The 18,031-nt window shown below is 42.8% G+C and overlaps 1 protein-coding gene across 2 annotated transcripts in view; it reads right to left on the reverse strand.

Moving 5' to 3' along the window:
• trps1 (trichorhinophalangeal syndrome I) overlaps nt 1-18,031 on the reverse strand; it is a 118,637-nt gene that overhangs the window by 68,296 nt on the left and 32,310 nt on the right. Inside the window, exon 3 of one of the 2 annotated variants that reach the window (XM_080484248.1) lies at nt 808-1,518. In XM_080484248.1, coding sequence (XP_080340374.1) covers nt 808-1,518 — 711 coding nt within the window. The remainder of the gene's footprint in view (nt 1-807; nt 1,519-18,031) is intronic. The other variant, XM_080484249.1, reaches the window with a different exon arrangement.

The raw sequence follows: 18,031 nt of genomic DNA on the forward strand, positions 1-18,031 counted from the left end.
TAAGTCTGTGATCTAAAAGGAGGAAGATTTTTTTCAGATAAAAAAAAGAATGTCTGAAAAACAAACCTTGAATCCATGTGTTCATTAAAACTGAAATTCCTGCTTGTCACAACATAGAAGGACTTTATGAAAGTAATCTGGGTTCCTAGGGAACTTGCTCATAGTTATTTGTACACAATTAACTATATATGACCAAGCGTTGACATTTACAACAGAGACCTAATTTCCATTGGATCCGATAACCCTTCTTGTCTTTGCTCCCTTGTGCTCAGGTGGGTAAACACTTAGTATGAGTCTCAGATTAAAGATAAGCAATCTTAACAAGCATCCCTGATACCAAAATGAGAAGAGAATCACAAAAGACCTTTGTCGTGTTCTTAGAACCGAACATGTGTTACATTCACCTGCACACTCATCGATGGCATGGCCTGCCTTTCAAACAACTCAACCTCCACTAGGAGCAATTCTGGGTTCAGTGCCCAAAGAAACACTGACATGGAGGAAATTGAGTATCGAACCACCATGTCTGGTGCTTTTCATCCGCTGAATGTATCAGTGGTGTAAGTAGATGACATACAGGAAGACGAGGAGTTGGACAACATGCAGAAAACCTCTTCAGTCTTTAGTGTTTGAATTCATCTGGATGTTTGTCTCTCTTTTTATTTTTTCTGTTATTTTGATCTATGTTAAATCCTCTACTACTACATGTTCGTGGCTCAAGGCGTTATCAGTGATTACTTGATGTGCAGCGCTCTTTTCGCTAACAAGCATCAACACAAAACTTTCTAACCGGCGGTTGAAAGTTACCTAGAGGTGTGTGTTGGGGGGCCATGTTGTGCAGGGCCAGGATGTGTGTGTCGAGGGCAGCATCCTGTCGCGTGCGGTTATGCAGGCCCAGGTGATACTTCCTAAAGTGCTTCACCAGGTCAGCGGGGTCGTTGCCATAGTAACCGTAACCACACACATTGCACTTGAAGTCCTGGAGCTTGGGAGAGGGGCTGGAGGACAGCGGCGGGGTGTCGGCTGCCGACTCCTCCCCTCCGTCCTGCTTGGGGAGGAGGTGGGGGGCCGCGAGGAGGGGAGGGGTGAGGTGATCTGCCTCCCTTCTGTCTCTGTCGCTCCTCACGGCCTCCTCCACCCCTTGCTCCCCGTCCTCGGGCTCCGACTGGCTCTCGGGCCCGTCGGTCGACGCCACCGCCTCGCATTGTTTCGCCCTCCCCCCTGCTCTCCTGCTCCCCCCGCGCTCCTCATTACCATAGCGATCGCCAACCGATGAGGGTGAGACGGACGAGGAAATGCACTCGCTTTCGGCCTCCTCATCGTCCTGCTCCTCATCTCCTCTGACCCGCTCGGAGGACTCTGGTTCGGAGGGTCGGTTCTTTCGTTCGGCCTCCGCTCCCACTCTGCCTTCCTCCTCTCCTTCTTCTTCCTCCTCTCCTGCTGGCCTTCTCCCCTCTTCTTCCTCCTCCTCTTCACCTCCCACACTCCGGATAGGGGGATTCTTCTTCCTCACCATCTCTACAAAGGTAAACAATGACAGGGAAAGTTACACTTTATTCTCAGGTGATGTGTTCATGAAAAAAAAACACTCGCAGCATTGTTCGTTATCTGGCGAATACAAAAGCAGGTCTATGAACCAAAAAGCCAAAGCTCTAAAAAATAAACAACGTCTTAAGCGCCTAAATAATGTACTGAGGATTTAATGCCCACACACACCGACATAAGAATATCTGACAGTGATGTACAGTGTGTGTTCAGTATAGTTTTGATTCAATTTACAAATGTCTTTGAACATTGAAATCTTTGACGATCACCGACCACAAACCTCGTCAAAGAAAAACAGACCCAACAAATGAGAAACATCTCAGCTGTGGGAGATATTTCTGTGTGTGTGTGTGTGTGTGTGTGTGTTCTGACTTGGCCGTTGCATCTCAACACATCCCCGCCATGCAAGTTTTTGCGTCGTCTTTCTTTTTTTTTTTTTTTCTCTCTGACGAGGGAGTGAATCTTTTTATCATTATGGAAACCATCCATGAGAATCTTCAACACACAACCACATCAAAAACTAAAACCATATCAGAGAGAGCCTGAGACAGCGGGGAGGGAGGGAGGGAGGGGGTGAGGCACAAAGAGAAACTGGGGAGACAGACAGAGAGGAGAGAGACGGGGGAGAATGGCCAACACACAACCACATCAAAACGCTACACCCCATATCAGAAAGATGGATGAGGGAGGCGTCAGACACATCCCCTCCAGCACTTGGATTTCTTTCTTTTCTACATCTTCTTTCCGTGTACTTCTCATTCTTTTTCTGGCGTACAATCTCTTCTTTCCCCATTTCTCACCGTCTCTCGTGCACTGTGCCACCTCCCGTCATTCGCTTTCCTCCCTCGTCTCTTTTGTACTGCTTTTCATTCTCATTTCATATCTCGCTCTGCTTTTATCTCCCACTCATCTCCCTTTTTCGCTCGTCTCAACCTTTCACCCGATCCCTGGTCTTCTAACCAGAACGTTCATTTACAATCAGCGTAAAATGCTGCTATCAAACAAAAAAAAAGGCACTTGACGAGGGATTTTCCTTTTATTTTCAGTCATTTTTTATTCTCTATTGCCCCCTTTGACATGCAAGAATAATTGCTACAATAATTCAAGTAATTCCATCATTAAAATTTTTCTTTTTGTTCATAGTCCCTCTATCCCTCTGTCTGCCCCCCATCCCTCCCCTCCCTCCATTATAATCACTATACAAAGCCATCAAATAACCAAACATGTGTTTTATGTTAAACCATAATCTGTCTTTTGTTCAAAAAGAGAACAATTGTGGTCGCACTGTTCACAACAGTCGTGACAGAGAGATACTGCATGTGTTCTTCCAAGAGCGTGCGCTGCAGTGTTTATTTGTGGTCGTTCAGTTCATATCCCGTCATAAATACAGTGAGCCCATTTCAACCCGCTGACCCGCACGCTTTTTGTTTTGCGTGTGTGTGTGTGTGTGCGTGCGTGTGCATGCGTGTGCGCGTTTGGACGTAAACAAAGAAGACGCCTGATAGACGCCTGGACTGATCACTTTTAGATCAATGCAATATGAGTAGGAGAAAGACCCTTGGTGTGTGCAAGTGTTTTTTGTGTGAGTAATGCATATTTGAAGACGGGCCTGGGAGAGAGATAGCGTGTTTGCCACCCTATGAGTCACACAAACACACACATTAGTGTGGAAGATAAAAGCTCGTGGTTATTTATCGATAACAACCTGAAAACAGTTAAAGTTTCAAAGGCACACTAAACACAAGACGCGCACACACACACACACACACACACGCACTGCTGCGGAGAAGAAGTTTGGAGGGAATGCAGCTGAAAACCGATAATCAGATGATCGTGAACAAACACATGTAGCAATGCAAACAGATTGAAGAGGACCATATTTTGGCCACGCTGTAATGTCCTCAAGAGGATTAAGAAGAAGGGAAAAAATAAACAAAGAAATAAAGATGAAAAAAGACAAACATTCTTTGTAGAATCCAATTTTCCCACTAGGATCTATACAGTATTGTACCGTTTCTTGCTCTCTCCTACAATTATTAAAATAAAAAGTAATTCATGTCTGCAAAGGCCCACGCCTAGACCAGACCTGGCAGTGTGTGTGTGTGTGTGTGTGTGTGTGTGTGTGTGTGTGTAGGCAGCAGAGGAAAATCTCATCTGATGTTCACCACACCCAGTCAGAATTCATCATTTGCTCAGTGACACACACACACACACACACACACACACACACACACACACACACACACACACACACACACACACACACACACACACACACACACACACACACACACACACACACACACACACACACACACACACACACACACACACACACACACACACACACACACACACACACACACACACACACACACACACACACACACACACACACACACACAGTGGAAAACTACAGATCGCTGTGGTAAAGCAATGAAGCCTTGACTGGCCTAACTGTGTTTCCATCTGCCCCGTTATGATCTCAACTGGGACTTCAGCAACTTCACCAAAACATTAATGAAAATGATGATTAGAAAAGTGAAGCGTGAAATCAATGTGTACGGCTATCAAAGTGTTACTGTTTTCTATTATTCTTCATTTAGACTGGCATCACTCGTTCCTTCATGCGCTTGGAGGACAATCAGTTGCCCCAGTGTGAGGGGGCAGGATGGAGGTGTGTGTGTGTGTGTGTGTGTGTGTGTGTTTGGTGTTTCTGGGTGCATGCATCTGTCGCTGTAGAGCCTTTGTCCGCTCCAGGCTGTATACACAGACTGGAACCATTACTATCAACTACAATTAGGTACAAGCCACCACAACATACCACATAACAACTACTGCTACTAGCTACAATTAGCCCCTATACACCACAGTGGCCTCAATACCACAGTGAAGATAAATGTGACAGTTAATCACTTCCATCAACTACAATTAGCCCGAGAGCTGCTGAGCCTTTTATCTGAAATTACCAATAATCACCTCAGGACGACTGCAGAAAGATGAAGAGACGCAGAAATGGCAAGTGTCCATAGCATGTGGCAGATAAGGTGAGACAGGAAATCATAGAACCGCCTTACATGTCAGGATACCATTAACTCATCCCAGTAGCTCCCGTGAAGCAACACTAAAAAGTTGTGTCATCACGTGAAGTTTTTTCTGGCTTCTAAATCAAACTACCAGCTGGTGAATGCAGCTGGTAGGAGTACAAATATAGAGAATTGAAAAGAATCACAAACTAGTACTGGCATCTTGAAAGTGTTGGTTTTAAAAGAAAATCCGAGTTTCCGCCTGCTCAGTGATGCAGTCATTGTTAGTGAGGAAACTTTCTTGATTTTTGTTTGGCAGTTCAGTTAAAATAACTATAAAATCAAAACTCGATCCTCAGCTATAAAGGTTTTACACATGGATCAGGCTATTTTTGTGATGTTGCCCCTTGACCGTCAGGGCATGGACAACATCAGACCTCTGAGGGTGTGCTGAGGTATTTGATAGCAAGACGTTGGCAGCGGATCTTTTCAGTATAACAAGCGGTGAGGTGCCCGCGACATGGGAAGCTGCGGTTTTACGGATGCTCTTGACTCAATCATCTCACCATCACAATCGGGCTCTTGTTAAACTCTCATTCTTCTCACACTCGTCTATTTCTCCTGATTCTCACTGAGGACAAAATGTTCACTTGCTGCTGAATGGATCCCACTCAGTCACAGATGCAATCATAAAAAATAAAAAAAACATAGTCAGTGTTCTTCACTTCCTCTGTCAGTTGTCATTTTGCTCTGTCTAGATCACTTTTATTGGTTTGTGTACTTGGGCCACGTTTACACGGCAACGTTCCTGCGTTTTCGTTTCAGAAAAGTGTTGCGTTTACATGGAAACGTTTTGAAAACGATGTCCGTTTACGGGTACACAGACATCCGTATGGGCAGATGGCAAAGTTGGATCGCTATCACGGGTGACTCTCAGCTATAAATCAACCACGTCCCCGGAGAACATGTACTGGGAGTCATGACTCTCTGGAGGGCCGCAAATGTTAGTGTCAATTTTATCTCGTATATAGAGAATAACTATTTACTATGGCTGTGGCGCGCATGCGTGAGCAGACACCCACAACGCAACAAAGTTTTCCATGTTTCATCCGTTGCGCAAGCGGGGGGCACAAGTCTACTGAATGGAAATCAAGAAAAAACTCATCGTTGTCACAGTCCAACCGTTTTACTCAGTGACTCTGAGTTTATCATCTCATTTGCATATTGTTCAGTTGTGATAGCAGAGAGATTTGGCATCTCAAGACATCCACTTATTCCTGTTGCCTCCAGATATAGCTGCTCTTCTCTTCCCCGTGGGAAAGCTGGAGCTGGCATCTCCATCGTTCATAAACAAAAGATTAATGTGCAACATATGAAGAAATAACGCCACAGGCAAGGTCTCCTTACACACACACACGCACCGCTTTCCCTTCCAGTTCTTGATGTTTGCCACTCTCTCCTTTCACTAATCTCCTCTTTTTTTTTGTCTCAAAATGTTCTGCTCCTCATCATCTGTCCCACTTTTAGTCCTGGGTTCCCACCCCTCTTCCTCTCCTTTGATTCACTTGGTACCTTTCATCAGTTAACAGGCGCACAAGGACGATACGGGCTGTCATGGTTAGAGGAAGGTAAGGAGGGAAAAGGAAGGGAGACGGGAGTTTACAGGAGAGAGAATCTTCTTTCAAGAGGATAAACAGTGTCATGAGGAATGTGTGGATTAAAAATAGGAGGAACAGAAGTGTTCGCAGGAGGTAACCAGCAGTGAGCGTCATGTACTAATGAGCATTTCCCAAAAAGAGGATGACATGCAAGTCAATGGCTGAAAAGCTTTTTATAATGTCCAAAAGTTTGAAAAAAAAACCCCAAAAAGGACAGCAAATATTTCCATCAGTTATCAGTACCTTATTGAGACACGGGCATTTCATTTTTCTAAGGTGCTGGACCACAAGAATAACTTCCTGTCATTGAAATCTTTTCCACAGAAACTAGCACACTCTCAGCTTAATTTGCCAAACACTGAAGGCAGAGTCATGTATTTGGTCGGGCTTCCAGCTGGTTGTTTCTTAAAAGAATCTGCAACATAATGGCTGGCGGATTTAAACCAATTCTGCAGCCCGCATTGAGGTTCCAGGTTTATTTTGACAAAAATAACAAAACAATCCTTTCCCAGACGCCGTGGTTGGGTCCTAAAGTGAATGGGAACTTACTTCAGCGGAAAAAAAAAAAAAAAGAAAAGTAAGCCCTCCACAGTGAACGACTGTGTGTGGACATGTGAGGGTGAGCTGTTCTGGCGAAATGGCACACTGAATAAATTAAACAGATTTCACCACAAGTGGAAAATACTTTAATCAGCTGAATTAATGTCAGACTAAACTGGCTCCAAAACGTTCAGCATTCGCCCCAACGTTGCACAAGCTAGACGTGTGAGCAGGAAAGTTACACCCGCGACCATATATCCTGTGGCCCTTTTGAAAAATGTGCATTTTCAGGTATTCAGATTTCCTGCAGTTTTGAAGAATACCCCGTATGTTTGATTCCATTTGGGAAATCTGTATCAGTGCCGCTACGCTGAGAGGAGGGATTGATACATCAACGTCTCTGTTTAAAACCCCAGAAAATAATTATTACTCAGTCAATTTGGGATGCAACTAATGCCTTTTTGATTATTATCTTCTTCCATTCATCTCTCAATCTTCGCTACTTTCTTTCTTTCTTCAAATTGGGTCAGTCATTACTGATCACGACTAACAAAGCACAAAAGTCGCTGGTTCTGCACGGGGATGACAAAAAGAGAGAGTCACTTGCTCCATCACACTACTTTAGAGTCTGCAATCAAGGCAATACTCACATCTTTGTCCTGTGGGATTTACCTGGAGGAAAACACGCACGCAAAGGGAGAACGAGCAATCTACACACAGAAACATCACCGAGGCCACGTTTGCATTGTCAGTGTCCATTTACACAACAACAGTACTCGATTTTCCAGGTACTCGCCATTTTTAATGCTTAGAGCGCGTTGTTCTCTGCGCTCACGCGTGTGTGGTTTCATTACAAAAACAGATGTATGTCTATTATATGTGACTATATAGAAGGGTAAGTGGCCTCATGCATTCTTGTTTTTAACCACTGGGCAGCTGTGGCTCCGTTGGTACAGCACGCTGTCTTATATGCCCAAGGAGAACTGTTCAATTCCCACTTGTCTATATTCTGAAATGCCCTTAGTCAAGACACTGAATTGTGCATCATACATATCCCCAATGGTATATGAACGCCTTGAAACCTTGCATGGCAGCCATTGCTGTTAGTGTGTGACTGTCTGTGAAACAGAAAGTCCATTTATGCCGACGCAATTTCCAATTGAAATATATGCAGGGCAATTTTTCAAACATATTTTCGAAAATCATTGAAAGATTCAGGCTTAAAATGTTTTCAATTTTCAACTCAGCCAAGCACAAAATTTCCTATTAAATAATGACAAGACAGTTTTAGCTGTACAAGGAGAGCATTGGAACTATTTTTCCTGATAAAGGTACCTTCTGCCACCAACTGTTGTTGCGAATGTTAAAGCATTCGCGGCTGCATTGTATCACTCAGTAGTCATTTATTTATATGAAAATGTCACAGATCATTTCATCAAGGGAGGCCACTGATGCGCAAAATGGCAGTCACACTGTTTAGGCTCGTAGCTTCAGGATACATGTCGGTGAACCCAAACGCGGCTGAAGCAAATATTAATGAAAGCGTGCATGTGATCGTTTTCGTACCCACGGAGACAAAACACATCATCCTGTGAAACCAAGCAGATTTGAGCGGTGGAGTAATAATAGGACACGGTAACCAGCAGCACGCTGAGTTCGGGGTGCTGGATGGGACGGTGGGTGTGCCCAGTCTCCTCCAGAAACATGGGCTTGATGGAAGCAAAGTTGGCTGAGCGAAGGATTTCTGTTTTTGGGGACTAGTAACAGCTTGGAATTGATTTTGCAGAGGCAGGGGTCTAATTGAAGTTGGGGAGGGGGTTGAAGAGGGAGAGAGAAACAGGAGGAGGGACACGAGGAAAACAGAATCACAGTGAGACATAGTCCACCTGCCATTTTAAGACTAAAAGCGTTCAGTTGACTACCAGGCCCCTAATCAATGCCAGAACACACACACACACACACACACACACACACACACACACACACACACACACACACACACACACACACACACACACACACACACACACACACACACACACACACACACACACACACACACACACACACACACGTCCACACGAGCACACGAGCACACATGCAGACACTTTCTCCCACAGTGTCGGACTCATTTGTAATGGGGTAACAGCATGCAAAATATGTCATCTTAAATGTCAAACTTAATCAGAGGTTCACATTTCAATCCCTCTCTCACTCGTTTTGAGCCTCCCTCCCTCTGTTCCTGCTCCTTCGTTCCTCCCCCGGCTCTCTGCTGGCTCTTTTCTACTTTGGTGAGAATCTCACTGCGACACATAAACCCGTCATCTAAACACACCTCACTCCCCCTTTCCTCCCTATATCAGTCCATCTTTCAACCAGCGCTGCGACAATTAATCTCTCGTCCATTCCCCCCCCTCCTCCTTGTCTTTTCCCTGGTTTATCTCCTCCTTCCATTGCTCCTTGGCCTTTTCCTTACAATCTTTAAAGACCTTGCTATACGTGTATGTGATTGTGCTCACATATGAGGTCTCAACAGCTTTGATCCCTCCACATGACTGACATATCTTTTTACAAAACCTAAGAAATAAACTTAATTGGTTTTAAAATATGTAAACAAGAAATTACAAATCATCTATAGATAAACTTTAGAATTCTATGTCATTTAAATGTAACATGATACAAATGCACCTCAAAAAGTGTAATTGCAAAGTTTATTGTTTTTCCTACACACAATATGTAAAGTCAAACGTTTGAGCATTATTGCAATTTCATATTTATGGTTACATGTTTGGTTTTTGAGTGCAACTTATAAAGAATTATACAAACAAGCCCTGAAATATTTTAGTTTGTGCTCAATCAACTGACTGTTACTTAAGACAAAAGTCTCCCGCTTTTGTTTTGTCTGAAACGTTTTCTAAAGCCACGCCAAAAATTGTAATCTAAACTCTGCCAGGTGTGAACCGACGGTAATACAAAGTAAAACATCGGTAGCAGGTCGAGTGAAGCACTTCCACCTATGCTGGCCACCATCGGACACTGACCAAACCGGCCTCACCACCTTTCACATGAGGCACGGTACATTTCTTTTTAATATGGGATTAACCACAGTGTTGTTGATTTTAAACTGTTTCATTTTTTTATCTTTCAAAAGGAAACTAGAAAAAAAATAAATAAATAAATAAATAAAAGGGAAGCAAAGATGCCTGCAGCCATCCTGCATCCACATGCACACACACCAGACCGCCCCTGCATAAAAACGTTATTAAAAGTCTATTAGAGGAGTCTGACCTGAATAGCTCCATTGGATTATTGCACCACACAGGGTCTGGGAACCACTACGCCTAGTGTGCAGTTGTGTGTGTGTGTGTGTGTGTGTGTGTGTGTGTGTGTGTGTGTGTGTGTGTGTGTGTGTGTGTGTGTGTGTGTGTGTGTGTGTGTGTGTGTGTGTGTGTGTGTGTGTGTGTGTGTGTGTGTGTGTGTGAGAGATCCTCTGTTGGAGGGCTGTTTACCCCGTACGGGAATCCAAGCAGAACACTGGTTAACACCACAAGCGAACAAACACATATAATTGAGAGCTGGCCAGTGTTACCATTATCTATCGACTGTGGAGCATTTCAGGAGGTAGACCGCCGTTTAGGTGCGCCTCCAAGCCGACTGACGGGAAGGACAAGTGTCTCTGGGTTCAAACAGAATTCTCTTAACTGGTTCACTAACTGAATTTACCCTCCCTTTAACTTGAAGGCACACAAATGTGAATGTGAACAGTGAAGGTTACAAGTGAGAGAAACACAACCAAGGCCAGAAACACACACAAAAAAAAAGACTTTTTCTGACTGTGGCGTACTTGGCGTGACAAAAACTAGTTGTTTTCATCGGAATAAGCAAATCTAAAAGGCCCACGCCAATACCACATACTATAAAACTTTATTTTGAGGTGTGTGCGTGTCTGTGTGTGAGCTGTAATTAACAGTTCTATCTGAAAATTTCGGAGTGAACTGAGTTGACTTGTTTCGGGGATTGATTGAAGGTGGTTAACCGGTTAAAATAAAACACATTAGTCATATTTGCCAACACAATAGGCGCTACGAACTCGCAGAATAAAACACCTGCCAAGACATTGCTGCTTCAGTTCCCAATGGGCCCATAAATGAAGCCAATATAAATCAGTGTTACAGCACACACACACACACACACACACACACACACACACACACACACACACACACACACACACACACACACACACACACACACACACACACACACACACACACACACACACACACACACACACACACACACACACACACACACACACACACACACACACACACACACACACACACACACACACACACACCTGTTATTTCATTAAATCACAGACTTTATACACTCCGGACACTTTAAGGTATGTCTTCGCATGTGTGGATTTCTGTTTCACCTCAGCAATTTGCAATGTTTCAGTTGAATAATGAAATAGCAGACACACACAAGCACGTGCACACACACACACACACGCACGCACACACGCACACACGGGCGCAGACTATATATCTCTTCTGCTATTTCAATAATCTGTGACCTGAGAGTTTAAAAGACTCAATAGTCTGGCCCCTGGAATGGCTGTCTGGATTTTAACTTTACACACACACATTCAGACTCGGATACAGACACAGCTCCCCTGCTATGGCCCTTAGAGCATACTTTGTCTGTGTGTGAATGTGTGTGTGGGGAGCATACCATGTGTGTGTGGTCACGTCTCAGAAAGCTCCTTTAAAAATGGACTTCTCTCTGTCTCCGTCTCATCATCGACGATGATGTCACTGTGACCATTACTCGTGGTGACCAAACCTGTGGTCGGCAGCGCTCTGTTTTGTGTTTCTGTTTGTGGGAATGCGTATAAAGTGTCCTTTCTCACTTGAGAAATAAATCATGCAACTCGCACGAGGGAGTGCACTTGCACACATGCAGAGGCATGGAAAGCACACAGACTGTTAAAAGTGAGCGCAATTATCAATCCTGAACTGACAGCACGGAGACAGACACCGACACCAACAAAGAGAAAACACATGTCAACTAACAGAAATCCCAATTTTGTGAGTTTATCTCACCAAGAAATAGCATCACAGAGATGGAAAACATCAGTTATATTTGTTCAAAACTGTGAGGAACATAAACACTCTCTCTCACAATCGTCGAAAAACAACAGAGCAAATGAAAAAATTTTTACATTTGTGATTTATGGACAAATGTTATCAGTTTAAAAACCATTGTATTAAGCCCTTGTCAAAAGATTAGTTTCACCATTAGCATCTATCAGTTACATTATTTGAAAATTACACAACGACATTGGATCCTCATTCAGTTTCTCCGTTTTGGCGCAATACACACACACACACACGGTTTTATGCACACACACACAGAAACACATTCTGCATGACAACAAATTAGATAAGAGGTTTTTTTCTTGTATTTTGGTGAAATGGGTAAAAAAAAAAAAACAAATCACTCAAACCAAAAGACAAAGACAATAAAAGATAAAAGTATTCAACCGCAGCCAAAGGAAAGCCACTGACAGTATGGCGCCATGCACAATACACGTAAAAGAAGGAGAAGGAACATCAAAAACAGCGTTTGATAAATAATTGAGCGGCATCCCCCAAATCCTAGATATATTGAGGAGTTGTCTGTTTTGCAGAAGCCTTTTAAAACACGGTAAAAGAAAGACAAAGCGCTGTTGGAACGAGGAGATACCACATGTTGAAACCACAACCCTGGGAAATACGAATATTAAACATAGAGCAGCCCACAACCTCACACTACACAACTACACCACCACCGAAAACATTTAATGCACAGGCAGCCAACGATTATCACACATAACGTCGAACAGCTTGTTTAGATTCTTTGAAGAATTTAACGTTTGGTTTGTTGAATGCAATAACACCAGAAAGATGTAGTATCAGTCCTGTGCATGTTAAAGAGGCCCCGTTACACATGTAGAGCATCGAAAGAAATCAAGGTTATCCCAGGAGACATGCACCTTGGTCAACCAGGTTCCTTTTAATGGTTTTCTCCAGTGTCCTTAAAAGAGGTCTGAAAGTAAAAAGAAAATTGGAGAGGAGAGGAAGAATGAAGTGCACACCTCCTTGGTTTGCTGAGAAGTGGCAGAAGCCTCAAACAGAAGGTCTGAGTCAGCCACAGAAGATGAAAGAATGAGAAATGGCGGAGTAGAAACGGACTGGCTTCTCACCCTTGATAAAGAAGAACACCATGTGGGGGGGGGGGGGGGGGGGTGGAGACTATCACACCTCAGAACTCCCCAACAGCACGCAAACGCACACACAGTTCTTTCTCTGCACTTCAGGCACTCTTATTTGCTACCACCATCTTTTCTGCAAGCGTGAACGCATTAACTCTGTGTGTGTGTGTGTGTGTGTGTGTGTGTGTGTGTGTGTGTGTGTGTGTGTGTGTGTGTGTGTGTGTGTGTGTGTGTGTGTGTGTGTGTGTGTGTGTGTGTGTGTGTGTGTGTGTGTGTGTGTGTGTGTGTGGCAGAAACCTGACAACTTCCTCTAGGTTTCCTGTGATCAGAGCTCAGGGGTTGCTGAAAGACAACCAAGAAATTACACACACATGTACACACACACACGTACACACGTACACACACACAAATGACTGCAGTATGTTTTATGTGGGAAAAAAACTGAAAAAATAAAGTAATGTAGTGAAAAAATAAACATTGAGGACTTTAAATACTGATATTTCTTTGAATAAAGGTCAAATTCCAACGACACTGACGTTAACATGAACTTTACTTCAAGTCGTAATATTCATTGTCAAACATGCTAACCAGTGTCAGTTATATTTAAGATTGTCAACATTTCCATCAAACACACATTTTGTGTGAAAGGAATGGAAAAAAAAAGGGGAAGGAGGTGGCAGCTTTGCAAATATTTCACAATTTAGGTTGAGATTCAATCACTTCCTTACCCTAAATGCATATATTGTGTGTCTGTATGCGTGCGTGTGCGTGTGTGACAACAGAGTGAAACAATAACAAATCATGAGTGTATTTTTTTTTCCTTTTAGCACCAACTTGCATGTTTTCTCACAAACTTATTTATTGGAGTAGATGTGCTCTGCCTCGGACACGCACACACGTACACACACACACACACACACACACACACACACACACACACACACACACGCGCGTGTGTGTGTGTAGGACACTGGGACAGTTTAGAAAGCCTTAAGGCTAAGTCTGAGCTTTCATTTCCTCTATCCTGCATAACAACTGACAGATACACACACATACACACAGATTCACAGACAGACAGAAAGCACATCATTATGAGACTTTCGCCTGGGGGGACTGAAGAAGTAGTCAACTTTATTAGAATAACTATAAAACCCCTCTCTGTATTAAAACAATCAGGATCCTTTTCCACAAAGCAGAGAGAACGATAATCACTTTGCCTGGGATGAAAATTAATTTGAAAAATGACAGCAATAAGAAAAAGGTACTATTTTCACAATAACAACAGGGCAGCACAATTATGGTTCAAGTGATAGTGTCAGTAATGGAGTGATAATCATGCATCAGAGGTCACAGAAAGGCTGACAATAACGACGCCCCTGCAAATCGCTTTTTCTTTTACCGCATTTGGGCATAAAGTGCAATGAATGAAGCTTTAAATTTGAATTTCCACAAGTTACAGAGGACAGTCAATGGAGGGAAACTGTCAGGCAAAGTCTTAAGGTGCCTACAATTCTTTATTAAGTGTCAGGTTTTTATATCAACTTAAGACTATTATTCTTTTTACAAGAGCCGTTTTCACATTTTTTACGAGGTGGATCCCTCACAGACTCAAAGGGGAAAATCTTCTCTTTATCTCCTAAATGCAGTATAAGTTATTTTCCTAATTGAAGCTTCGACTCTGTCACCCAAATGTAACGTCATGGAGAAGATTGCAGGAGGGAGAAAAAAAAAATCGGTACGTTTTCTTTTTGCCGTACTGTATGAAAAAAACATATTTATCCATTTATTTAAGGTATTTTTATTTTAGTTTTTCTGAACGTCTTTCACACGTACACATTAGTGCTGCAGAGAACACAGTATGAGAATATTTAGATGTCAATAGCACAAGCAAACACACACATAAAAACAGCTTGCATTGCACACTATGTAACTTATTTTCACTCCGGTCCTGTAAATCAATTAATCTCAACCCTTCACAATTGGCACGTGCACCGGTGTCAGCGGACCGGTTTCCCTTACAGCAGCTATATGAAGAGGAAGTAAGGTCGACCCTGCAGAGGTGGAGGAGCTTCTGACACGTGGGGAAGAGGAAACTTATCGACAAGTTAGTGTGCAGTAGTATCGCCAAGCTGTTTAACGAGATGATGATGATGTCATCGATGTGATGACAACTTTCATACCGGGGAGGTGTCGGCTTCTGTGATATCAACCCGAGAGAGAGACAGAGACAGAGACAGAGACAGAGACAGAGAGAGAGAGAGAGAGAGAGAGAGAGGCACGCACGCACGCACGCACGCACGCACACACACACACACACGCACGCAGCGCGTTTTCCCATGCTGGAGGAAGTTGCAGGTCGTTGCAACATCAGTGAGAGATAAAAGCTCAACACACACATACAACGCTGTCGGTTCATTTAAGAGTCCTTTTTACAGATTTCTTAGACTTGGGCTTTTAAGATTACATCCATACTTGTACAACACACTTGAAGAAGTACTGGACCTGTTCGTGTAATCCATATGGTGAAAAAGTTACCTTCAATATTCAGTTGGTTCACTTAGCCATGTGCATTTTGTCACAGCAAGAAGAAAAAAAAAACTACATACAAAACACTATGTATATGCATGTAGAAGAGCAATAATATAAGACAGAGGCTTTGTTGTTTAATACAAGAAAATATAAGAACACACAGCTATGTACAGATAATCTCTATACTGGTTCATACACATATTATGTAAGAACAGTAGGTTGTTGTGGCTTTACTTTCACTTCTTTATTAATCTTCACAAAAAGGTCCATAGTGGTGTTTCAGTAGAGGAGTTAACACAACTGCAGACTACGTATAAATCCTTTATATTGCCATTCCTAAGAATAGTGTAACATTTACAACAGGTGCAGATTATATAGACACTTGCCAGATATTTTACATTGAAAACCTTTAACAAGCACAAGAAGAGTTATGCTTTTTATTGCCCATGGATCCCAAAAGTCGTTTTCTATAGTATATCATATTTTGAAAAATAATGAGCAGTCCAACGTTCAGCCAACAATTTCTACTTAGAATAAGACAAAGCATGTGGGTGTGAGAGTTCTGCCCAATGTGGTTTGAGCTGGGGGGGGGGGGACTCGGCTACATGATTTGCACTGATTTGAAAGCAAAGTTATTCACAGATTGTTTTTGTGTTCGTTTTTTTAACCTAATACCTGACATAAAAACCATCAACACATTAGATTAGTCCAAAATGATTTTGTCGGCGCAGTATTTACGCCGACCGCACCATTTATAGACGAGGAGGAGCTGCTGATAATGTACACTGACCCCATTTGATCTAATTCAGCATTCTCGCCATGATAAACCGAAATCGATCATCTGTGACTATCTGTCTCAGTGTGCTCGGGATGATTTTATGGAGGGGCAGCGAGCGAAGGCTTTGCGTGCAGGATGAAGACAGCAATTATTCAGGGAGGGTTTGTCTTGACATGAGTTCCCTGACTGAAATATCGACGGAAGGGTATCGACCGTTAATTGCGAATTGTGGAGCGGGCGCCCGCATCCCACCTGCAATGCACTTTGGATAATAACTAAAAAAAGATAAATAAAAAAAAAAAAAAAGAAGAAGAAGAACAAGCTGTGCCTTGTAAACAGAGCCCACTTTAAACACCTGCTGTCGAGATTCATTCTGACATCAGTCAGCTCTTTATCATGTTTTGTCTTGAGGGCATCATGACGTCTTGTTTAAAACATGCAACTATGAATATTCTGACAGCTGACAGTATGCACGCAGTCAGCGCGAGCTTTCTGCTGTACGAAGAAGATCCTTGTGCTTTCTCTTCTCTGGTGATGGGAGCAAATGGGATTCTAAATCTAGGTGGTAAAATCCCAAATTCAAAAAGAGAGACTTTTGTTGAAAGTTGTACAATAGTTGAACATTATCTCCAAAGGCATTGTTAGAGTTGCTGAACTCAGGAGACCCGTTTTCTGGAGGGTGTGATATCCCATAGCTGTTATCTACCAGCTCCAAATAATGACTTGGGTCACATTGTGGGAAAAAAAAAGAAAAAATAAGAAGAAAAGTGAACACACCCTGTCTTGCCTGATCTGTCAGAACTTATCAAGACTTTTCAAGTGTGCGGCAGGGATAAGTCATGCAATCTCAACGAGATCAAGACGCCTTAAATAGGTCAAAGATTTATGAGAGATTCAGGTGTGGATCAGTAATAAGAGCACAGGTATGTAATGCTAAGTTCTCACACCCATCTAACTGCTGGTACACCCTTAAAAATCCACATACATGCACACAACTACAAGCATGGGCGCGCACAATGACAGAGTTTAATGCTTCAACCCATCCTAGCTGATACTACACCCTAAATCCTTTCATCTCTTATTTTATCCCCAGCCCCTCCCTCTGTCTTTGCTTTCTTTTCTTCTTTTTATTCTTTTCTCTAATCTCCCTCTGATCTATGCCGTTGACGAATGACATGAAAAACATGGAACCCTCAGTGAGCTGCAAAGAATCGGCTCCTTTTTCTCTCCCCCGTGTTACATTTTTACTGCAACTGACGGCGAAAGAAAACGTAGACTGCATGCAAGTAAATAATTCATCAAAATAAATCCAGTGCAATAATTTTCAATGCAACATCCAGGACAGTATTATGATGCACCTTGACCCTTTATTACTGTTTAATATAGTGTTTTTATACTTTTATACGAGAAACCTTTAAAGCCTAAATGTGAGCCTTTTGCAAAGAAATTATGTTCAGCTACGTGCCTTCACATCTGTGGTCCAAACCACCAAAAATTGATAAGAAAAGTTGAAAACGCATGGCCATCAATACAGTCCAGAGGTTCAACTGACAGTTGCCCTGCGTCTGCCTCTTGGCTAACTACCTGTTGATCGTGCTAAAAGGTTGTACGTGCTCCATTACATTCCAGCTACGCATGAGTCAAACACAATGTACCGCAAATCTGGCAACCACTCAAAAAGCCCCAAAAAAAC

This window comes from Lipophrys pholis (genome assembly GCF_963383615.2).
Source record: "Lipophrys pholis genome assembly, chromosome: 17".
In the NCBI taxonomy this organism is placed as follows: Eukaryota; Metazoa; Chordata; class Actinopteri; order Blenniiformes; family Blenniidae; genus Lipophrys; species Lipophrys pholis.